The sequence below is a fragment of the Scardinius erythrophthalmus genome, assembly GCF_964197995.2.
Source record: "Scardinius erythrophthalmus genome assembly, chromosome: 10".
Taxonomy (NCBI): domain Eukaryota; kingdom Metazoa; phylum Chordata; class Actinopteri; order Cypriniformes; family Leuciscidae; genus Scardinius; species Scardinius erythrophthalmus.
Genome location: NC_138230.1, coordinates 39,536,481 through 39,562,503, shown reverse-complemented (window position 1 = coordinate 39,562,503; position 26,023 = coordinate 39,536,481). Strand labels below are relative to the sequence as shown.

At 36.5% G+C, this 26,023-nt stretch overlaps 1 protein-coding gene across 9 annotated transcripts in view; it reads left to right on the top strand.

Annotated features, from left to right (window-relative positions):
* adgrb2 (adhesion G protein-coupled receptor B2) overlaps positions 1–26,023 on the top strand; it is a 306,144-nt gene that overhangs the window by 183,997 nt on the left and 96,124 nt on the right. For all 9 annotated transcript variants that reach the window (XM_081376690.1, XM_081376692.1, XM_081376691.1 and 6 more), the window contains 7 exons: positions 1,950–2,144; positions 3,260–3,328; positions 9,294–9,402; positions 9,547–9,693; positions 16,453–16,528; positions 19,381–19,483; positions 22,559–22,602. In XM_081376690.1, coding sequence (XP_081232816.1) covers positions 1,950–2,144; positions 3,260–3,328; positions 9,294–9,402; positions 9,547–9,693; positions 16,453–16,528; positions 19,381–19,483; positions 22,559–22,602 — 743 coding nt within the window. The remainder of the gene's footprint in view (positions 1–1,949; positions 2,145–3,259; positions 3,329–9,293; positions 9,403–9,546; positions 9,694–16,452; positions 16,529–19,380; positions 19,484–22,558; positions 22,603–26,023) is intronic.

Sequence of the window (26,023 nt, the reverse complement as noted above, 5' to 3'; positions counted from 1 at the left end):
CCAGAATTGTAGCTGCATGTGCATCACTGAATGCATTATCAGAAGTGAAGACACATTTGTTTGCATTTAGTTTGGCGAATTCACTAGCCACAGAAAAATAAAAGATCGGAGTGTATTTAAAGGGCTGTGTGTTCTGGAGAGAACAATGCCACTGTCACTTTCCACAAATGATAATAACTGCAATGAGCACTCAGCAAAAAAAAAAGAAAAAAAAAAAGAGTCAATTACAGTGCTGGATCATTTTAACATACACCAATGAAATGAAACCCATTACTTTGAGATGCTTCCTTTGAACCCATGCCTACCCTTAAGTAAATGCTTAAAAGCTTAAAAAGAAACAGCACTAGCTCCCAGAGTTCATATTGATTATATACTTTCCATCGCCTGGTTTCAGACCTCTGGGTTCTAATAACGATTGATTACTTTCTAACAGATTCAACAGTCTGCCTTGATGCGCCCCTACTAATTCCTCTGCCACGGCCTTTGACTTTGAGTTCATAATGCCGAGTTGTTTTTTAATTGTACGTCTGGACCGAGGCATGATGTGCCGGGGTTGATTGCGCTTTTAACCTGTCCACTAACCCCTCATTATAATCACACAATGCTTAATTAGCTTTGATTGCCATTGTCTGGCACGTCATGCACTCGCTGTACTGTCATTAGACAGTCAACTGTTCGTCCGCTCACGTTCAACCGCGAGCAAGAACTCCGCTGGTTAATTCACTGAGGGAGACGTTGTTTTCACTTCGTTATGCTCACAGCTTGGTTGACTGTAGATGGGAAGTAGATTAAGGCTGCTGTCGATAGCTTCAAACTGCTTTCGCTTTGCTCCAGTCCTGGATCAATGTTGCATCAGCTTCAAAGCCAGCATGTGCTTCTGCACTTCCTTTTCTGGCTTACCTTTAAATCAGCATGCTTATTTAATCTCTTTTAAAATGTGTTTATTTATTAAGTTTGTTTTAAGTGTTATTTTAGTTTTGCTTTTGCCAAAGCAACATTTCTAATTTTCATTTAGTTTAAGTGTTTCAACTAATATTTATATTTTATTTCAATTAACAGATTTTTTTGTTTTATAGTTTTAATTTTAGTCTTCGTTTTAGTTAACGATAATAACCCTGAATGGAAGTATATTAGTGTGTTTGTGGTTTTATGTTCACAAGATCCAATTTTCTTTACATCATTCTGCATGCTTATTCATTTTATTTATTTATTTACATTCATTCATTCTTCCAATATTTGTGACCCTGGACCACAAAACCAGTCTTAATAAGCGTCAATATTTGGCCGAGATACAACTATTTGAAAATCTGGAATCCGAGGGTTAAAAAAAAATCGAAATATTAGGAATATCGCCTTTAAAGTTGTCCATTTCTGTTGGCGATTTTGCTGCATCCACTCACATAAATCATTTTTTGATACATTTAAGGTAGGAAATTTACAAAATATCTTCATGGATCATGATCTTTACTTAATATCCTAATGTTTTTTGGCATAAAAGAAAAATCGATAATTTTGACCCATACAATGTATTGTTGGCTATTGCCATAAATATTCCCGTGCGACTTATGACTGGTTTTGTGATTCAGGGTCACATTTGGGGTTGGTAAAAATGTTTTATGTTTTTGAAAGGCTGCAATTATTTGATGAAAATACAGTAAAAAAAAAAAAAAAGGCATAATATTGTGAAATATTATTACAATTCGAAATAACTGTTTATAAACTGTGATACAAATTTTTCAGGATATGATTATCATTTTGGCTAACAATACCAGTTTAACAAAGCCTATTTAAATGAACATGTTCCGATTGCTCTGTTGGTTTGATTTGATATCTCGACTCGACTTCATCTCTCTGTGTTTATTTATAACCTTCATGCTCATGTAGTTATTATTATCAAGGTTTATTAATCAGTGTCTGTGCATAAAATCATGTTTTTTCTTCCCCTATAGTTGCGAGAACATCTTGCGAAGGGTCAGAGGACCCTGGCAGGGGAGGGCATGTCTCAGATCGTGAGGAGTCTCCTGGAGTTAATGTCCCGTAAGAATTATTACAGCGGCGACCTCTTATTCTCCGTGGAGATTCTCCGAAATGTGACGGACACCTTCAAGCGAGCAACCTACATCCCAGCTCCTGACGACGTGCAGGTGTGTATTTGCCTGTGGGTTTGTGGAAAGATATATGGGGAGATGACAAAATCTGTGTTTGGGCAATATTTCTTTTGAAGTTTTTAATAAGAATTATAATACGTTTTTTATGCTCTTTTGTAGTTGGCTTAAATAGAAAAAGTACATATACTCCATGCAGGCTTTATATGAGGCTATATAATGACAATTTGATCAATGCTTGACATGTCAACTGCATATTTACATTTCAGTCATGACAACTTTCGGGATAGTTTATAAAACATTATTAATGTAAATGAATGTAGGTTTGATCTTGGTTGACTAGATCTGCTACGCTGCTTCTGCTCCTGCAGAGGAAGTATGACTTGCTTCTATTAAATACTCAGAAATTAAAATGAAGGGAAACGTGCTGCTGCTGCTAGACAGATCTAGACAGGTGGTGCTGGGGAGGTGGAGGGCTAGAATAATAATTTGCATAGTGCAATTGTATCAGTTTGGATGTGATTTACATATAAAGGGCAGTAGTAATGGATATGTTCCATGCTGTGCAGTTACATTGAAACAACCAATCAGAACACAAGAGTTTCATGGCTTAACTACTCATATATTACCTGATGTTCAATTACAAAATGTTAGAGAACAAACACCCTTTAAAATATATATATATATATATATATATATATATATATATATATATATATATATATATATATATATATATATATATATATATATATATGTTACTTTTACTTGAGTTTTTCACAGTGAATAATATATAAATGCTATAAATATAGATAAATTGTAGATAGATAAAGCAAAAATAGATTAATATTTGTTTTCAAAGAATATATCTTGAATTAGAATCTATTATTTTTTCTCCATTGACATTATTTATCCTAATTTTAAGCATAAATCTAACCTATTTTTTGTGAAAAGCAAAGTTTCTCGTAAAGCATCTTACACACTATGTTTTATGTTTTTTTATAATAATCTATTTATTTTGTACTGGAAAAATACAAAAATCCTAAATAAATAAAACTTTTTTTTGCAATGCAGAGTAACACATTTCTCTATTTTCTTCATTCTTTCATCACACAATCTCTCTTTTTCCATCTTTACTCTTTCTTCTTTTTCAGAAATTCTTCCAGATTGTCAGCTTAATGTTGGACATTGAAAACCTTGAGAAGTGGGAAGACGCTCACCAGGTAACACGTCCGTCCTCGGCCCTTGCAATACACCTGCCAATATCCGACCGAAGAACGCAACTTTTCATATCTGTGTGCCGTGAGTTTTAATTTCCCCTCAGACAGAGCTGTGTCATCAAATCCAGGTCTGATCGCAAAGATTAACAACAAATGTAATCAGGCATCAGGCCAGGCTTTGGATGTAATAGAAACTGACTTTAAAGTGTGTTGGGAAAGGGATGTGCTGTTATAGCTGCCTCTTTGCATTACACCGTTCCATTAGACGCTATTTGACTTTAGATGTTGTGCAGTTTGGTCCACGGTGTCTTCGATGTCAAGCCAGGACATTTTTGCATAATTAACTTTCCTCAACTCAACTATCCATGAAGCCTTATTTTTTTCGTATTCACTGAGGCCTGAACTAACTGCAGGAGATCATATTCTGACTCACTTAAGAACATCCACTTTTTCTGCTGATGTCAAATAACTTGGAAATTATGGGATGGTTATTCTTTACAGTCCAGATTTAGTGCACATCATGTCAGAATTACCAAAAACATCCATTCTTTTTGCAGTCTCTATGTGTGGAACAGCAAAAGCTGCTTAGCTAATAGTCTTATTTTATATGGCAATTCGTAGTTGTGCTCGCTTAGGCGAGCATATAATTATTGCTCATATTTTGAGGTAGGGATTTGAACAAACCCGTCACATATTACTGTTTGTGCTATTTTCATGTTTGATTCATTAAGTCATGTGAATTGCTATAAGTTGGAGAATAATGTGTTTGTCCGGAGCATTTTGTCTTGTAAACGAGAAACGTGTATTGTGCAAAAAAATTATTAAAATTATAAGTGAACACATTACATTGATCAAAAAGTGACATAGAAGACATTTATGATATTGCAAAGATTTTTATTTCAAATAAATGCTGTTCGTTTGAACTTTCTTTTGATCAAAAAATCATGGAAAAAGAAGTATCACGGTTTCCACAAAAATGGAACGCGTTATGAAAAGAAATTGTTTTCATTATTGATCACAATAATAAGATATGTTTCTTGATCACCAAATCAGCATTTCTGAGGGATCATGTGACACTGAAGTTTGGAGTAATGATGCTGAAAATTCAGTTTTGCCATCACAGGAATAAATTACAGTTAAATATATTATAGAAATATATCCAAATAGAAAACGGTCCTTTTAAATTGTAATATTTCACAATATTACAGTTTTTTTTAATGCATGTTACTGCATGCAGCCTTGGTTAGCATAAGAGACTTCTTTCAAAAACATTCTAAAATCTTAGCAAATGCATCGTAACACTCTGTCAACCATCCAAAACACACAAAATACAATACTGTACCATTCTACACCGAAATAGAATGCTTGATGCCACAAAGCCCTTCTGCTCCCATAAGGCACCCCACCGCCATTACAGTGCACTCGAGCCACTGTTATCACTTCTGATGTAAACATACTGTATTAGTTTGTTCATGTGTTTAGTGTAGTTCTTTTTTGAAATTATAGGCATGGGTTATAGTGTGTAGAGGTAATGGTGACTAATGGTCACATACCGAGCAAAGTCTGTGCTGCACATGCTCGTGACTCTAGTGAACGTTTATGTTTGTGTATGAATGCGGGCGCCAGGTGCTCAGCTCAGCGTGACTGAGCCAGATTTTGGTGTTAAAGCACAGTTGAGCAGGCAAATCTTTGACACACCTCCTGCTCTCCCTGCTCAGTAAATAATCATCTTCTCCTGTGAGCCTGCTGGAGTGTTCACAATGTCCCTGTCTGCCAGAATCTTAAAGGGGAAGTGTGAATTTCGTATGTTAAAATACTTTTTCGGTGTAAAACTACATGTAAGCCATCTGTACAACATTGACAAAAGGGGACAGTTTGTCCCAAAATATTGATCCATTAGAAATCATTCTAATATGCTGATTTTAGTGCTCAAGAAACATTTCTTTTTCATATTAATGTTGGAAAAAGTTGTGGAAACCGTGATACATTTTCATTTTTATTCTTGGCTTCTTTGGTGACAATGTCTTTACTGTCACTTTTGATCAATTTAATGCGTCCTTACTGAATAAAATAATTCTGTCAAAAAAAAAAAAAAAAAATCTTACTGACCCAAACATTAGTGTATATACATGGTAGTATATATCTGGAGCTGTTTTCGAAAATTGCTCCCTATACCCTCATTCACTTTAAAATCCACTGGAATTGGGGAATGAAAACGAGTGAGTGAATTCAGACACGGAGTGCGTCGGAAGGGTGGCCGCTTTTGCATAATCTTAGCAAACCAGTAAGAGCTGTAAGATCTCTGTAAGACTCTTTCATGGAAACCAGCATGTATAAACCTTAATTAAACAATTTATTAATCAATTAAAAAGGAATTTATACCTGTATGATATTACACTGTACCCACATTGGACCATCAGTTTCAAAAAAGGAATGAATGGATGATTCAGCTGTGGGCGCCATCGAGAGACACATGAATTTATTCGGCACAAATCTCACAGTGCATTATGGGTATTCTCTAGCCGTTGAGTGTACATCAGTTGTACACTCGTTATTGAAGTGCATCATTTAAGACGTCCACTGTGGTTTTGGACACCACTACAAATGTCTGTCCCTTCAAATAGTGCCATATTTAAGGGTACAGAGGGTGATTTCAGACACAGCCTAAAGCTGATTGGATGGTGAAACGTGGGCATTACTTACCAGGGGTGCGTTTCCCGAAAGCATCGTTAGCCAACTATGGTCGCAAGTTCCGTCGTTATCAGCATAGTTAACGATTTGGTGTTTCCCGAAACCATTGTTCCAACGAACGTTCGCAAACAGCATCGTAAACTTGTGTGGTTGGAAGGACAGCTCTCGAGCTGTGGTTAGAAGCATAGTTTCTAGTTTACATGAGATATAGACTGAATAAATCTGTATCTTTAGCAAAATAAGCAAGCTGACATTCAGTACAACCCGTGTTATTTATTTAGAATACATACAAATGTAATTTACGTCTTTTAGTTTGTCAAGAGATTTAAAGCACCTTTTTTTGAAGACTGCGCATGTGCGAACGTGCTCTACTATGTAAGAACGAGCCAAATATTGAGTCTGGTAATAAAGCAAAATAACTGAGAAAAATTAGAAATGGTCTGTAGATGCCATGTCTGTAACTTGTATGACAAAATCTAGCGTTAATTCGATCTCAAACAGATTAATTATAATAAGTTATTAGTCCACTACGTGCGAGACGTCATAAACCAACGTGGTTGAACGATACTTTGCGACATACGGTTTCAGGAAACAGTCGTGACTAGCTAGTTGATTTCTCCAACGATGCATCGTACTATGGTAGTTAAGCAGCGAGCAATATAGTTGTACGGGAAACGCACCCTAGTGTGAGTTTGCTAAAGCACTTGGTTAGTATTATCCAATAGCCTGTGCTGAATAAGTGTTGACAGCTGAAGATTTCGAATAAAACACATTAATGCATCAATCACAGGGAAAGCAGGAACGTGCAGGGAATTAAAAAAGGGACAATTTTGAATTAATTTTGACTCTAAAGTGGGAATATTTGCCTTGTTCAAGAATAAATATGATGGTATGTGCAACGTTTCTGTGTTTTATCAGAGCCTATATATTTTTGTGCCAATATTCTTTAAGTTTTCTTTTTAGTTACATTGAGGTTCTGAGAAAAATAGCATTATTTATAAACGTGACACCTGTTCATGGTCACACATCACAGCCTCTCACTGTTAATTCAATTTATAGTGCATGTATATGTGAGTTCTTGTGTCTCCGCCTTGTTGTCCTTCATAATTTGCCACAACATCTGGACACTTACAAGATGTACAAACAACAAGAGCTATAAATAGTAGAGAGATCTTGAGCTAACATACTGTAAAACCAATAATCCAAAATTTAAATACAACCATTGTATTCTTTACCATGTTTTAATCTGATACCATGTTGTTTTGGAATTAATGGGTATACCATGTTTTTGTACATGTAACTTAATAAGACCCCACAACCAAAAACTTCTCGAAAGTACCTTGGTATACCATGTAAATATGAGGGTTTTTTTTAAACTGTGGTACTGTATATTTCAGAATATTGTTGAATTGACGTGTTGTTTTGGTCATGATAGCAGATTTTTAAAAAACAAGTAATAAAAACTCGGTGAGTGTTTTAGCGCAATTTTCTCACCTCATGGGATCACAACACTAAGAGATAGTAAATCTTTTCCTTGATTTTTTTTGTGCGTTCCCGAGATTAGACCTTCCTTAACATAATGCCGAAAACCCGAAGTCTCTAGGTGGTCTGGTTGAGGAGTAGATAGAAGTGCAAGATTGGTGCGCACAGACGCACAGAACAGAAATCATGAGTTAACAAGCGCAATTTTGTCCGGTGGAAAATTGCGCTAAAAATTGTACATTTTCCATTATAATATGGTAAATCAGTTGAATTTACTTTAACTGTCATTATACAGCAATATATATGCATGCATATACATTTCCACAGAAGCCACAATTTACCAATTGCAGTGACCAAACTCAGAGATGGCAAAACTCAACCTCCAAGATGTTCAGTCAGCTAGTGTATTTCCCCCAGACTAAGAAAGTATTTTTTTTTTGTTTGTGTGAAAGATACCAGAAGCCTGCTTGGGAAAGAATGATGTCAGTTCTCCTCCTATTCATTTCAAACCAACAACAAGCACCAATCTGCTTTGTTTCTCATCTGAATGCATATAGAATCGCCATCTGCCACATATTAGAAAACGTTTAATTTGGGATAAATTCTAAACAAATGCAAACCAAAAGTGTATAAATACTACGGACTGAGTCCCCTATGGCACGGAGTGACGATAGATTCCGCAGACAATCACGCATGGCTTCATTTCCACACACGAGAGGAAGAGCAAAATTCCAATTAGATTGAGGAATGGGCTCCATGTTCTCATGAACTTCACTGTGAAATGTGCATGTGGCATGCTGTTTTCTGGAACAAAGGCCTAGTGAATTAAAACCCGCTGGCAATTTATAAACATGACAGAGTGGAGAGCGGGGGAATGATGGTATATACCGTGCTTCATCTGACTTGTGGATGCTTATTTTCCATCATCGTTTCACGGCTGCATCATAAACTCCCACTATATGGCTGCAAACTGTAAAAATTGCACTGAAAATGAAAAGTATTTGAAGGTAGAATGTATTGTTTCACAGTTTTTTACTGCTGACAAGCATTAGCTAAATTTTAGTCTTTGACAGCAAACATTTTATGGTAATTAAGTTATGTTTGTCTGGGAATTATGAGGGTTATTATGTACACTACCATTCAAAGGTTTGGGGTTGGTAAGACATTTTTAATAAAAAAAAAAAAGAAAAAAAAAAAAGAAAAGTATCTTATGCTCACCAATTCTGCATTTATTTGATCAAAAACAGTAATATTGGTGAAATATCATTATAGTTACTGTTTTCTATTGTCATAGATTTTAAATGCAAGTTATTCCTGTGATGGCAAAGGTGAATTTCCAGCATTATTACTCCAGACTTCAGTCACATGATCCTTCAGAAATCATTCTAATATGCTGATTTGCTGCTCAAGAGCAACACTCAAGAACAGACATGGTTTAGATTAAGCCAGAATTAGGCCTTAGTTCAATTAGGATATTTAAGTAGCTTTTATAAACATGCTATAAAAAAAAAAAAAAACATAAAAATAAAAAAAAAAACATGACAAAACAATGGCACTGACATATTTTTAGATTATTACAGTGCAAGTTAACACAGCTCAAACATGCATTTTAGTCTGGGACTAGGTTTAAGCCTTGTCTGTGAAACCGGGGGCTAAACAAATAATTTATAAAAAGTCTTACTGACCTAACTTTTGAACGGTGCATGTTTCAGAGATCATACCCAAAAACTGGGCTTGACTAAACCTCATATCTTGTTTGTATGTGTATTTTTGTGATCATGTGACTTCTTTCCAGGTCTCTCCGGGTTCTGTGTTTCTAATGCGAGTTGTGGAAGACTTCATTCATCTAATTGGAGAGGCTCAGAAGCCGTTCCAGAGCTTTCTGGTTGTCACCAACAACCTCAGTGAGTTCCCATGGCATCTACGCAGTAGTGCCACAAATAAAGGTCATGTTGTCCTGCAGTGAACATCTCTTAAAAGTGCTTCTGTGAAGCGTTTAATATTTGAACTTTCCAGACTGTTAATCTGTCTTTCTCTGGTCCTGTCAGTAATCACCATCCAGCGAGAGCCCGTTTCGGCTGTTTCCAGTGACATCAACTTCCCCATGAAGGGGAGGAGAGGGATGAAAGACTGGGCACGCTCTTCAGACGACAAACTCTTCATCCCCAAAGAAGTCTTTACCTTGTCCTCCGATGGTGAGTAATGCAATATATGGTGTGTCAGTGCATGAACTCTGACATGTTGAGCAATTGTGCTCTTGTGGGTAAAACAAGTTTGATTCTGGCTCGTAAAAAAAAAAAAAAGAGGCCATATGATGCCCTTATACAAAGTCTTGATTTTTAGTTTTGTTTTTTGTTTAGAATGGGTTTTTATGCTTGAATGTTCGAAAAACAATTTGTCATTGTTGTAGCTCCTCGCTTCCTAGTCTGTCAGTAACGCTCTGTTTAGTTCCTGTCTCAATGAAGCCCCTCCATCTGAAAAGCGCAATGTGCTCTGATTGGTCGGCTGGATCAATGTATTGTGATTGGTCAAACGCTTCGAGCGCATTTTGGAAATGTCACACCCCTTACCATAACTGTCAGTTTCAACACACTACCAATGCAACTCAACCAGGCCTTGGCCTTTTTTTCTTTTCTTATCTTTTCTTTTTCTTTTTTTTGCATGTGCCTTGGATGGGAATTATTTAATATTGTGATGCATATGTTCCTGGAAGACTACAATCAAGGCATTTCAGGGAGTTCAGAAAGGGCTTATACTGACATAGAGAATTTGTGATTTGTTACTTAGCAGATCATTTTCGTGCTCAAACAGCAACATTACACACTAAAGACATTTGAAAATGTAAAAAAAAAAAAACATAATAGCATAAGTCGTCATATTTAAATGTGACATGTACAACGTGTAAATACTTTTGGTTTGGTGTATCAGGTAATCAATTTGAAGTAAATATGGTACTGGTAGTTTTTTTTTTTTTTTCATCATAGTAGGTTTGCCCTCATAAAGTCTGTGTTTTTCGATCATCATGTAACAGTACTCGTACAGTATGTGAGTTCCACTGCATCCCTGCATGCAGCTCCATCATTGTTATTGATGAGATCCTGGTCTATCCTGTCAGGGTTCAGCTGCTTAATGTGAACTGCATGCTCTGGTGTCCTAGCATGTTATATGACTCTCTTCCCTGTCCCATTTGACATTCTTTAACATCTTTCTCTTGACTCTTTTACTTTTTTCCCATCCCTCTTAGAACATGTACACACTGCAAAGTTTTGGGTGTTGCAACCATATTTAAATGTGGGAATGAGTCACCTAAATCAGCGATTTACATTGGACATCTAGCAGCGACAAAATACAGTTCCAAAATTGTTTGAAATTGATGAATATGGGAAGTATTTTCACCTCTCACATAAAAGTTGATTTACAGTTGTTACATTTAGTGTGTTATCCTGAATAATATGCATGATTATATTGTTAGTGGCTGCCAACTAAATTATACAGAAAGCAGGGGTTAATGAATGGGACAAATCTTAACCGTAGGACTGAAAGTCTTGCCTTTCAGGTAAAAGAACGAAATATATTTGCAACAGAATTTATTCACGACAGAACAAATTTGCATATTTACAGAGCCTATAAGGGGACATAGTGCTGGAAATGATAGGAGAATTTTTGTATTTCTTACTTATGCATTCACTCTCAAAACTTTGCATTCCCACAAGAAGCTTTACATTGGCTCGCACTTTTTTGTTCTCTGCTAAATTATTGCATTCCCCCAAGAAATGTTGCGTGCTTGCGAAAGCACTGAAATACAGTTTTTGCTCCCACCTTAATTTATCTATCACCAGTTTTGCTTTCACTCTCAAACGTTTTGTGAGTTAGTTTTGCAAAACCTTTGTGAGAGAATGCAACATTTTGCAAGTAAATATCTCATATTTTGGCATCTCTATGGAATCTTGTTACCACCACAGTATGAAAAATAAAAAAAGGTAATTGCGAAATTTTATCTCACAATTCTGACTTTTTTGCGAATTTACACCTTAGATGTAAATATAAAGTGTATAAAATGTAAAAATAAACGTGATATAAAGTCGCAATTACGCATTACGAAGTCAGAATTGTGAGTTGCGAGAAAAAGGTCCTTAGAGTTCCTTAGAATTAGACTTTATAACTTTAGAAAAAAAGTCAGACAACTTTATATATCATGCAATTCTGACGTTATATCTCGCAATTCTGACTTTATATCTCACAATTCTAACTTTATATCTTGCAAATCTGACTATTTCTCAGAATTGCGAGATGTAAACTAACAATTATGAGATAAAAAGTCGCAATTATCTTTTAAAATGTTTTATTCTGTGGCGGAAACAAGCTTCCAAACATATCCATGTCCCCTCAATGACTCTTTATGTATTAATAAATTCAACCTGTAAAATGTTTTATGTTAGATTTAAGTTAAATTTTATGTTAGCATGATTTGACAAATTCCAAACCGATTGTGCTATTGTTGATTTGACATTTGCCATTCAAACATCTTTCCCCATTCAAGTATTTACTGCGCAGTCGAACTCCTGTACACCAACAAATAATCAAATCTGTACAGAACAGAAACGTGTGCAAAGTTGTGTTTAGCTGCATTGTATGTATGTGGCCTTACAGAACAGAATGCAATCAGTCAGTGGTTTGGGAAGAGACAGATAACACGGTTGAGAGAATTGGAAGAATAAATGGGCCACTGAAAATCATAGTGATCCGCCAGCATGACAGGCACTCACTTCTCAGACTTCTAAGATAGGGAGAGAAAGAAAACCGAAAAAAAAAACAAAAAAAAAAACCGAGAGATATTTTGCCGGAGAGAATAAAAACACAGGATGTGGGTGGAGAAGAGCTGGTTTGAAGATTGAAGAGAGTGCTGAATGAAATGAAAAAGAAACAAAAGGACATCAAAGAAATGACCATTAATGCTAGTGTCTCGTCGAGTGTCTCAACAACTCCAGGCTAAACCATTACAGACCTGTCTACCCGTGGAGGACCGCCCAGCAGGAAATAACAAAAACTTCCTGTCCCGACGCACTCCCCTTTCTGCCCACTGCCATCGGAGATAAGATGGCTCCCTGGGCAGAGCTTTGTCCGTAACGCTTTTCTATAGAGAGAAGGAAAGGTTCATCATGGTCCTTTCTTAAAATAGCTTTGTTAAAGTGATAGCTCAGAGAATAGAGGGAAAATAGAAGTCAGGCTCCATTCAGACCAGACCATCAGGGCTTGTTGCGTGATTGTCATCCATTAACTCATAGTTTAACATGCAGTCAGAACCGCTGTGGAGCTGATTGGCATTTGATTTGCTGAGGCCGATGAGAATTGCAGTATCGCTGAATGTGTTACGTCATCTGTCTTTTGACGTCCCCGTTCTCAGGGAAGGGGTGAAACACGCCTCCCTTTATTCATTCTTTAACAGCAAACTGAGCTAGAAGAGTCCATTTTGTTGTTTTTTGGAGGTTTTGGACATTGAATTATCTGTGTAAATGGCTGATGCACATTATTATTATTTTTTTTTGATGCGCATTATGTTCCAAAATAGCACTTCCATTAAATGTATTGATATTAGGGCTGTCACGATATGATATCGCGATTATCGCGTCCAAAATAAAAGTTTGTATTTACATAATAAATGTGTGTGTGTACTGTATATAATTATTATATATATATAAATACACACACATGCTTATATATTATATTTAAGAAATATTTGCATGTATATACTGTTTATATATATATATATATATATATATATATATATATATAATTTATATTATATAAATATAAATATTGTATATCTAAATATCATTTGTTTTTAAATATATACATGCACATATGTGTATTTAAATATACAAAATAATTATACACAGTACACACACATTTATTATGAAAATACAAACTTTTATTTTAGATGCGATAATCGCGATATCATATCGTGACAGCCCTAATTGATATATAATTTTCCAAATTATATTATTAGGTTATTATAATTATATATATATATAGAGTCAAACCTAAATTTATTCAGACACCTTGCTATCCTAACTTACATAAATGAACTATAGTGTTCTGCACCCACTATATATATAAAAAAAATTGTATGTATATATCATATGTATACAGCATATATATATATATATATATATATATATATATATATATATATATATATATATATATATATATATATATATATATATATATATATATATATATATATATATATATATATATATATATATATATATATATATATATATATATATATATATATATATATATATACACTCACCTAAAGGATTATTAGGAACACCAGTTCAATTTCTCATTAATGCAATTATCTAATCAACCAATCACATGGCAGTTGATTCAATGCATTTAGGGGTGTGGTCCTGGTCAAGACAATCTCCTGAACTCCAAACTGAATGTCAGAATGGGAAAGAAATGTGATTTAAGCAATTTTTAGCGTGGCATGGTTGTTGGTGCCAGACGGGTCGGTCTGAGTATTTCACAATCTGCTCAGTTACTGGGATTTTCACGCACAACCATTTCTAGGGTTTACAAAGAATGGTGTGAAAAGGGAAAAACATCCAGTATGCGGCAGTCCTGTGGGCGAAAATGCCTTGTTGATGCTAGAGGTCAGAGGAGAATGGGCCGACTGATTCAAGCTGATAGAAGAGCAACTTTGACTGAAATAACCACTCGTTACAACCGAGGTATGCAGCAAAGCATTTGTGAAGCCACAACACGCACAACCTTGAGGCGGGTGGACTACAACAGCAGAAGACCCCACCGGGTACCACTCATCTCCACTACAAATAGGAAAAAGAGGCTACAATTTGCACAAGCTCATCAAAATTGGACAGTTGAAGACTGGAAAAATGTTGCCTGGTCTGATGAGTCTCGATTTCTGTTGAGACATTCAGATGGCAGAGTCAGAATTTGGCGTAAACTGAATGAGAACATGGATCCATCATGCCTTGTTACCACTGTGCAGGCTGGTGGTGGTGGTGTAATGGTGTGGGGGATGTTTTCTTGGCACACTTTAGGCCCCTTAGTGCCAATTGGGCATCGTTTAAATGCCACGGCCTACCTGAGCATTGTTTCTGACCATGTCCATCCCTTTATGACCACCATGTACCCATCCTCTGATGGCTACTTCCAGCAGGATAATGCACCATGTCACAAAGCTCGAATCATTTCAAATTGGTTTCTTGAACATGACAATGAGTTCACTGTACTAAAATGGCCCCCACAGTCACCAGATCTCAACCCAATAGAGCATCTTTGGGATGTGGTGGAACGGGAGCTTCGTGCCCTGGATGTGCATCCCACAAATCTCCATCAACTGCAAGATGCTATCCTATCAATATGGGCCAACATTTCTAAAGAATGCTTTCAGCACCTTGTTGAATCAATGCCACGTAGAATTAAGGCAGTTCTGAAGGCGAAAGGGGATGAATATATATATATATAGTATATTGTTAAAAATAAGTTGAAACTGAAGTTGAAGTGCTAAAATTACTAAAACTAAAATTGAAATAAAATCATAAAAGCAGATAACAAAATCACTAAAACACATACAAATAAAAGCTAATTCAAATGATAAAAAGAAGTAATAGTAAAACAACACTGGAACATACATGAAGAGAAACATATTCAGATTCATTTATAAAGTGCATTTCACAATAAAAATAATTATTGTGTTAAACAGAGTATTTAAAAAATTATGTTAAACATAATAAATATTCTACATTTCTAAACCATAAATTACATTAGAGAGGTACAAATGCACAAATGATACATGCTAATGAGATCACGTTATCACGTTATGATACTCTGTTACAGGCATATTTTTTTGCATCAGAGAGTATGCATATTGTGTTCAGTGATTTTAACCAGCTCCATTCAAGCTCAATTATTAAACCTTAAATTGCATAATGCCAGTGGACATTGCAACAGTGATTCAGCCATGCTTGCCTGAGTTTCTCTTCATAAAATTTGCAGTAAAATCCTCCAAAGTGCCTTAGAACAGGTCTAAATGTTCGTTTTCCATCTCCGACTGAACTTTGGATAGCTGTGAGGACTTCCATTGCCACGTAAAGACATTAGAGCAATGAAATATGGACTTTAGGCTCGTTACATCACCTATTACTGTATCGCTTTCACTTCCTGTCCTCCATAAGTGAAATATGATGGCATTTACTTAGGGACGAGGGAAAAACATTCCGAGGAGAAGAAGAATTGGATGGGAGTGAGGAAGGATGTAGAAGAAAGAGGTCCATGATAAATAGCGTCTGAGAAAAGAACAGATGATGAGGTGCATGTGGAGGCAAGGCACTCGTGCAGAGGAGAGAACAAAACAAATTATATGAAAAGCACAGAGATGAAACAAGGGTACGGAGCCAGTGGGGAGGAGTGGACAGATGGCCTGGGAACAGAATCGGTTGTCGTATCACTACAAAAGTCCTCTTTTCTTTGTCTTTTAAATGTCAAGCTATGCACTGAAAAGCCTTTTCTTAAAAGCCATTCTTTTATTTTCTGCTTTGTATTTTTGGTACACTCAGCTGGAGCTGCTTATTATGGTCATGTGTTTGTTCTGATGTGATCATTTTCCCTTCATATTTGAATACGAGTATGTGGATAAAAGGAATGATGCTCTTTTTTTCCTTATGTATTCACATTTTATTTACATTTTTTGAATTACACACGTGCACACGCACACACACACACACACACACACACACACACACACACACACAAGGAAATAATATTATTACATTGTACTAGATTGTTGCAACAAAAGATTTCTTCTGATTCATATTGTTTCCTGCTCTTTATAGTTTGACTTATTTGGTTGTGATATGGGACATTCAGAACATTTCAAGTAATATGTTTTGATACTTTGACCCTTTTTTGTCCTGCAGAATCAGACGACACTCCGCATTTTGTGATCGGAGCAATCCTGTACCGCACCCTGGGCTTCATCATGCCCCCACCAAAGTAAGTCCGGTCCTTCAGTGTGTGCGAATGCGTGCGATTGCATGTTTTAATATATTTCTGAGGTTAAGGACACCTGTTCTGTTACTCAGCGTATGATTGAGACAATGGACAATTATCAAAATGTGAACCTTCAGGGTTTGAGTGGAACAATCATTAAGCCTGTTTTAATCTGTCGAGAAATGAGCTTATATGACTAAGATGCTTATTTGAAGGTCTTGACCATATTCTGATGGGAGGTCGACAGTTCATGTGGTGAATTCAGGTTGCTTGGGACACATTTACCCAGTCATCTCGATGGCAAAAGTGTCACACCTACTACTTCATAACCGTGGTTTATCCAGTAAAGTTTGCCACCCTTTGTGGGTTCATTGAGCTGGCTTACTGTACTCTGTACTAGTTTTAGACCAGCTGACTAAAACGGACCTACAGTGCTTTCTATTCCTAGAATACTATTCCTGCACTACCTGTTAATCCCATGATCCATGCCATGGATATCCTAATGTTGTGCCCATGTGGCTCCTCAAATTAGCTATGTTACACAGCTTAAACACTATAGCTGGCCTGCCTTATCAAACTGACTCAGGTGTTCTCACTCTGTTCTCACAGAGATTGATCACAAGTGATTCAAAATTAGTAGTTTTCATAGCAGTTTTCAAATTTGAATTAAGTTATATTTGATCTATTTTTCTGTGTGTTATCAGTTGATTTATAATATCAATTAAAGTACTGCATGCAATTACATTTATCAAATTTCCCTATTGTTATCATTATTGTTATCTAGTGACAATTTCATTTGTAATAGGCATTTAATACAATTTGAATGATTCATTAACCTTTTGCGGCTTATTTTATAAACCTTTAATCTGTGCCCATTTTTTATTTGATTTGATTTGATTTTATAAAATAAATAAAAGAAAAGAAAAAAATAAAATGTTTTTTTTTTTTTTTTTTTTTACGTTTTGGGTGCATTGGGTTTTTCCAATAATATTAGTTTTATTTTGGTCCTGACAAGTTTTTACTTTTGTCAACATAACTACTTTTTCTTTTCTTTTTTCTTGATTCATCGAAATAAAAAAGATGCATTGTGCCAATAATTCAACTATTTGACTGAAACACAATGCAATTGAGGAAAATATGACAAAATCGCTTATGATATTTTTTTAGGAGCTCAGGGTTAACAAGGACTGTTTTCACGTATATGTTGTTCATATTCCCACAGTCACGCATCATTTGCACTTTGAGTGTGGACATAAAGGGTACTTATGGAAAATAATCATGCCACGCACGGTTAGGGCAAGTGTAAGTCTTCTTTTTTAGATATTCCAGTGCTGTGTTGCCTTTGCCCTCAGTCCAGCCACTTCTGAGAGCCTCTCTGTATTGAGAGAGAGGAGATAAGTGTAATTAGGGAGATTCGTGCAGCTGAAGCTGGAGGGCATGTCTTGTGTCCTGCTCAAGCCCTGCTGGGGTCTGTAGTTAACTGTCCAAACTCACTGAGCATGTCAGCGCTCTCAACCCTGACGAGGAACACGAGTGTGGCGACAACCGCTGCTTGTGTTTGCTTCTGTCTCTATTGTGAGCCATGTTAGAGGTCCTGGTATCCAGGTCATTGCTCCTCACTGTGGTTGATTGTGACGGGGCTTGTTGAATATGTATGGGATCAGGGCTATTTGTTTGTTTTTAGTCTGCTTTTGGTTTTTGTCTCATTAATTTTCTGCGCTGAAGACAGATCCTTGCTCCCACTGCCCCAGAGGGATCTAACCTGCCCGATTTGTTTGTGACAGAATGTAACTCCATGTGACCCAACTCCCATGGATACACAAGTTGTATCTCTTTCCATGACACACACACACACACACACACCAAAAAATGGATGGATTTGTTTAGCGTAAGATGGTCCAAAATAGCTCTGCCGTGGATTTAAAAGACAAAAACACACAGACGTGTGTGCAGCGGCACTCAGCCATTGTATCATGCTCTGTCATTGAATACCATACCAAATTGAATTGTAAAGTAAAGTACAGTAAAAGTTCTTTTATTTTATTAGTATTATTATTATTATTTATTTTTTTTGACAATTTCTCGTTTCGGGTCATGAACATGTTTTCCATGTCAGTTTCTCAACTACCCGCTGAGGGTATTTAAATTTACATTTAGGCCTTTGGCAGACACTTTTACCCAAATAGTTGTCAAATACAGTTTAAAAAATAATTTGTTCACATGTTTTATTTTTTTATTTTTCATGAATTGTATTGAATCCAATTAGGGTCAATTTAACCTTAAACATAAAAATCGTACTCAGAATTTTAACATAATACAAGGGTTAAATTCACTCTATACAGTATATTACTTCCACAACAAAATTAATGAACTATATATATATATATATATATATATATATATATATATATATATATATATATATATATATATATATATATATATATATATATATATATATATATATATATATATATATATATATATATATATATATTAAAAATAGTTTAGAGGAATATTGAAAAAAATAAGTGTCTAAATAGTTGGGAATAAATATGCAGTATAAGTCAAAATTATGATGTAATTATGTTTTGACACAAAAAATTTGTAATTTATAAACATCCTCTGTTGACTGACTATGTTGGATTTGTTTGAATTTCAGTTTCAAATTTCACTATTCTGTCATTTAATATCAAATTCCAGTTAAGCATCCTGTTGTTTCTGGCCATTTCAGTCATGAAGGGAGAACGTTCTTAAATTCTGAATGTTGCTCAACCCTGATACCTATCGATAGATGTGAAATGGAGTGTAAAGTCGATTATGGATATAACTCGCTCTATGTTCCTTCTTTCCAGAGATCCATTTGTGATCAGCTCAAAGATTCTGACAGTGACGGTGCGTCCTTTACCAAAACCAACCGAGCCCTTGGTATCAGTGGAACTGGCACCTTTGCTCAATGTAAGTATCTTATGCTTTTTGTTCATATTTTAATAGGCATTAATATTAAATGCCCACCTCTACAAACTATTACATATTGCATCATAGTATTTTTTGATGTACCTTGTGTTAACCATACTGTATCACTACCGTTCTTAAGTGTGGGGTTGATAAATATTTATATATATATATATATATATATATATATATATATATATATATATATATATATATATATATATATATATATATATATATATATATATTGTGTGTGTAACGGCAGCCATATTGCACCATAACGCCCACCACACACCAGCTTATTGGTGGAGAGAAGACCAATTAAGTGATGAAGCCAATTAATATATATATATATATATATATATATATATATATATATATATATATATATATATATATATATATTAATAACTCCAGGATGCCGGAGTTACACCCCTACTCTTTCAAAAGACATCCTGGGATTTTTTTATGACCACATAGAGTCAGGACCTCGGTTTAACGTCTCATCCGAAGGACGATGCTCTTTGACAGTATAGTGTCCCCAATGCACATTCACTCATGCTGAAAAATTGCCTCTGCAATGGTGTGAGCACAAACTTCTAGCACAGCGAGTCTATTTGAACACCTTAATCAGGCACGAAATACAGCTCTGTTATGATGACCCTCTATTAATAATCCTCTGTTAGGAATAGTACGTCTTTAACAACCCCTAAAAACACAGGACATAAAGTACTACACATAAAGGCTCTCAATATTTTATACGGGGGGATTTTTTTTTTAATAAAAATATACCCGCAAGGATTTATGCAAAGCGCGAAACCTGCAGATTGGATTGTGCATCAGTGCAGATATCAGCTGTGCAGAGAACACTGCCATTGTGATGTTCCCGAGTCGGCATGGCAACCTTTACCTGCTATCTCCTCCATAGAAGCGTGAGTTTTGGGAATGCGGGAGTGGACGTGATTCATGATTTTTTTCTATGCACACGTCCCTCGTCACACCGAGGTCGCGCCCCGCTCAGCCGTGGTCCTGGGTGAGCCCCATCTGCGTACGAAAGACCTTGGCGGGGGGTCAGTGTCCAGATTGTGCAGCGGTGCCCTGGCCACAGATGTTTGGAACATGAGGGGTGGTGGGGATCTGAGCCTGTGTGTTGGGACTTGTCCTCTCTATGTGGACAGCTGCTCTGAGACAGCCTGCCTGAGCCATCCTGACCCCCAGGGGATGCTGGGAAATGGAGGCGGTGCACTCCAGATGTGTCATTGGCTGTGTCATTGACTGGCCAGTTATTGATCGCCGATGTCATCCGGCTGTCAGCCATTTGAGAGTCGAAATGATGTATTCGGTTGCATGTTTTGTTTACCACCTGCAATGACAAAAACGCTCTGTTCATTTGTTCTCATTATGAATGGGAGTAGGAAAGCCATCTGTTTGTGCCTCTGATAAGTTCATTCGAGCTAGTGGAATGGCTGAGTCCATACTGGACACTTAAAACTTGCCTTACTAGACATATTTTAATGATCGAACAGCTGTGCGAATGTTTCTGGAATCTGTGGAGTGTGGAGTGTGGACTGTGACCGTGTCAAGCATCTGTCATTCAAACACGTATTACTTTGTGTCAGCTGTCAACATGTGACTCAATCATTTGATCCAATCCAGTGTGTGGCGTTGCTTAACCACTTGGGGGCAATGAAATGTTTAAAACAGTGCGAGTGTCTGTATCTCGCTGAGCCTGCCCTCATTTGAAGTATACAACCTCTCTGTGACCACATAACAAGACATAATTGCCCTCTGATTCTGGTAGCCGTAATGGTTGTCTGTTATACCCCGGGAGGTCAGGGGTGATCATTGTTCAGGTCATAAGATCCCATCTGGGATTCCTCCTCCTAAAAAAACATAGTAGGCATATCTTGAGCAGAGACAGATTAGTCAATTATACCGGTTGATTCGCTGAAGAATCGATAATGAGCTGTTCATCCAGATATGCACCACTGAACACTGATTAGAGCCTCACACTGAGCATCATCCCAGACTCTGACGAATGAATTAAGAATAATATTTTTTTCCCTCTTTTTTTAATTATTCATCTGGAGCCTGCACTCAGGGCTCAAGAGAAATTATCATTATTATTATTTTTGCCTGACAGTTGGGAATACATATTTTATATATATATATATATATATACATATACATATATATACACTTGCTTGCCTCCACATTCCATTCTCAGGGTTACGGTTGTCGGCACGTCACTCAAAAATAGTGGGCGTCACCTTTCAAACTCGATTTCATTCTCTTTAAATGTATTGAGCTTTAAATTATGGCATATTCTGTGTATGATCCCCTACAATAGCGAAATACAGCAATTTTTACATATGATTTGACAGTTTATTTTAATAAATATAAAAAATATATAAAAGGTGTGCATCATACCTGACACCTAGATGAACACTTTACAGTTACTTTTATGACTGTAAGTCATTCTCTTTAAATGCTATTGAAGTATATAAAAATGTAAAAATTATAAATTCAAATTATAAAATTGTTTTATTTTAATATTTAATAATACTTCATTCATTCATTCATTCATTCATTCATTCATTCATTCATTCATTCATTCATTCATGCATGCATTCATTTGTTTAGTTTTTTTTTTTTTTTTTTTTATTGTCCGCACACTGGAACTGGGTCAGTATGTGGATGAATGTTCCCTATCATTCAGCACATACATAAAATCCCCCTCTCTAAAATTTGGACAATTTAATCACACGTGCAACATGTGAATAAATTTGTGTTATATAGCAAATCATTGAGAAAAATGATACAAACACATTGTTCAGGCTTTCAGGCTATAACAACACATGTTTCAAATTAAGGCCAATCATTGTTTGTTTCTAGATGCCACCTGGTTTGATATGTTGTTATATAAATCAATGAAATTCACATATGCTCTCCCTCCCTTCACATACACAAATGCATACAGTATTTATGAGATTTTCCTCTCTGCTGTACTGCCATGCAACACTTATTGTCTTGTTTTGGAGTCATTCTTAACTCTTCCCGTCTTCTTTCTCCTCTAAGGACACAACAGATCCTCAGTGTGTGGTCTGGGACTACGGAAACCCGTAAGTCATACATCTGCAACCCCCTCCACACACACACAATCTCTGTCACATGATTCTCACTGACATATATTTTAGATCTCATGTTATTTATTTAACCCAGTTGAGAGCATACTGACATCAGTGTTTGTATTTGCAATCATAATGAGTCCCCGTGATGAAGTCTTTGACACTACGTTAATTGAATTAGCGAGATGAAATGAGCGCATCATTCTTCTCACCTCAAGCGTCAAAGTGAGAATTCGACACCCAATTCCCAGTTTTCAAAACACAATGGCTTCAGTCTCATGATTTGATTGTCTTGTGATGCGATTCCCATCCAAAAAACCTGTCAGTCGTCACGACGGGAGCTTTATTACCGCATTGTCTTCAAAAATTGAAACAATGTTGCTTTTCCTGAGGGAACTCTATGAATCGACACACACGCTGCGTCCTTTTTCACTCAGTAGGTTCTTATACAGAGAACACGAGTAGGTTTTCAAAACGGCTCCCCCTACTGGTAGAACTTGGTATTAAGCATCTCTCAGCCTATGGATGTACAAGAAAATGTCAAACAAAAGAGTTTTTTTTTTTTCTATTTTGACTGCATTGTGAGCTCTTGATGATGTAACTCTGTCTGTTGATATGCTTTGGTTGCGTCTTTGTGCCTGTTTATTTAGAAGCTTTGAGAGTCGCGCATGTATTCTAGTTCACGCTCTGTTTGTATTTGTGTCGGAAAACATCTGCGCTCGGAGTCTGTTTATATCGGGGAGGAGCGATACAAAAGAGTTTTTGAAGCATCACAAATAAGGTGGGAGAGAAAAGGACAAAGAGGGAGACGTGAGATACATTCACACTGACAGCGAGTTACTGTCATTCTTTGACAATGAGCAAAAGAGACTGTTGCCAAAGCTTGACCTTCTGCAACTTTGGTCACCAACTACACACTTTGAGAGCGAGGGACAATGTTGCAGTTTTGTTGCAGTTTTAATAGATAAAGCCGTTGATTATGATGGCAGCTGCGTCTACTGTGCCGACTCGTAGACAGAATGTACCTGTGCGTGAACGCTGGAATCTTGTGTGTCTCGAGTATTTCCTTTTGTGTAACTCCCCGCTGGCGCAGCACACCTCACGCATCATTAATACGCACCGGGAGGTGGTCGGCACGGCAACAGGCAGACCTGACTAGACAGGAGAATGGCGGGCGGTAATTACTGGAGCAGAAAAACCCTTCTATCTGCAGGCCGCAAAGTCAATTAACGCAAAAACCTGATTACCTCCCCCAACAAATTACATTCCAAATCATTCCGAGATGAATGCGCTGGTGTGATTAAAAAGAGGCGAGATATTGAGATTTGTATCGCTATTATAAACCCAAACATGGCAAAATCACTCCCAAAGCTCGAGCCAGTGGAGTGAAGCAACATTCAGTACTCGTTATTCATTATCAGACTCTTGCAGGGGGAGATTGATACTGTACTGTATAGAAGAGAAAATTAGAGGCCCTGGACTTCATAGGTGTATTTCTCTCTCTCTCTCTCTATTTCTTTCAATATAGATCTGTTTGTGTTGTCACTGTTACAACAATTATCTGTTCATTTAAACAATTCCCAGCTTCAGATTTTCAAGATTACAATCATCTTTCTCTCGCCTCCTCTTTTATTGTTGTCGCCTGAACCACAATACTGTGATTTCTAATTGCTTCCAGTTCGTTATTGCACTGTGCCTGTGCATAATCAAGTAAAAATGGTGGTTTGCTTTTTTTCTTCTTCTTCTTCTGTTAATTAATTTATTCATAGCCAGCATCACTCTGATTCATATTCAATTTCCATGATTAGTTAAATTGATTCAGCAGAGAATTGATCTTAATAAATGCATGTCTTTACTTGTACTCAGACATTAGACATTACCTTGATGACAGACATTAGACATTACCTTGAAATAGACATGCATTTTTCAAAAATGTGTGGTATCCATTTTATTAATAATCAAACATGAAAATTAATTATATACACCAATGTTCAAAGGTTTGGGGTCAATAAGATTGTCTTGAAAGAAATGCATACTTTAATTTAGCAATGCATTCAATTGATCAGTTGCAACAGTAAAGACATTTATAATGTTGCAAAATATTTCTATTTCAAATTAAAAGCTAAAAGCTAACCTGCTTTTAGCCTCTTAACATCCTTGATGTGTCATTACAAGTGCACAGAAAATGTGAGTGATTCCTTCAGAGTGATCACGGGTGAATCTGACCGCAGTAGATGTGAAAGATATTAATAAAAATTATGTTATTTAAGCCAGCGCAAATACCTTTGTTTACATCCTGTTTTTCGGTTGAAGTCCGAAAGTAGTCGATTGCCGAGTTCACGCGCGTGATCATAGGTAACTAAACCTATGCGTGTGAACTCGGCAATCGACTACTTTGGACTTCACCCGAAAACAGGATGTAAACAGGTATTTGCGCTGGCTTAAATAACATAATTTTTATACATTTCTTTCACATCTACTGCAGTCAGATCCACTCGTGATCACTCTGAAGGAATCACTCACATTTTCTGTGCACTTGTAATGACACTCAAGGATGTTAAGAGGCTAAAAGCAGGTTTAGTACTTGCCCCATTGAAGTCAACAGGGTGCAAATTTTAAAAATAGAATAACTCGGTGTAGGCAACACCGATTTTTGTCGTTGTTCTCTGTATTGACAGCACTCCAAATGTTCAAAAAAATGAGCTCAATGTTAAAATTGACCGGAGTTCTCCTTTAATGCTTATGATATCCTTAAAAAAAGGATGAAAAAAAAGGAGGTATTCTCAAGATATTCTCAACCAGCCTTTAGTTTGGACATTTCATTGTGACTCTACAATCAGTTATGGTGATATAAGCCCATTACTCATCTTAATTCGTTCACCAGAGTTTTTTTTTTTTTTTTTTGGACAAAGTCTTTAAAAGCATCTCTGGAGAACGTGAAAAGAGAGAAAAAATGAACTTTGCACTGTGCAAGGCTTGTAATCATAAATTCTCTTTTATGTACGGAATGACCTTACCAGAGTTTCCTTTTTAATGTTTTATTTTCTTTCTTCCAAAGCTTAGGCTTTACTCTTTTACAATCACAATAAATCACATTTAATCCCTCCAACCAAATCGAACCCTCCACGGGGCCATTTTAATCAAGAAAAAAAAAAAAAAGCAGGGTGCTAAGCAACACATTGCTTTTGATTATGATAACATAATGGATTGACTATCTGATGTGTGCACAGCGGCTGAGTAGTGTTTTTCCAGAAGTGTGGAGGTGCAGCTGTGGCATGTGTGAATGGACTCAGGGGGCTATCAGAGTCAGTCTGCGCTGTATTTGTTACCGGTTAATTTGTTTTGAGTGAAGCTGTGTGGAATTTGTTTGCATGTGGAGGGGAAGATTATGTGCAGTTAGGATGTGCATGTGCGG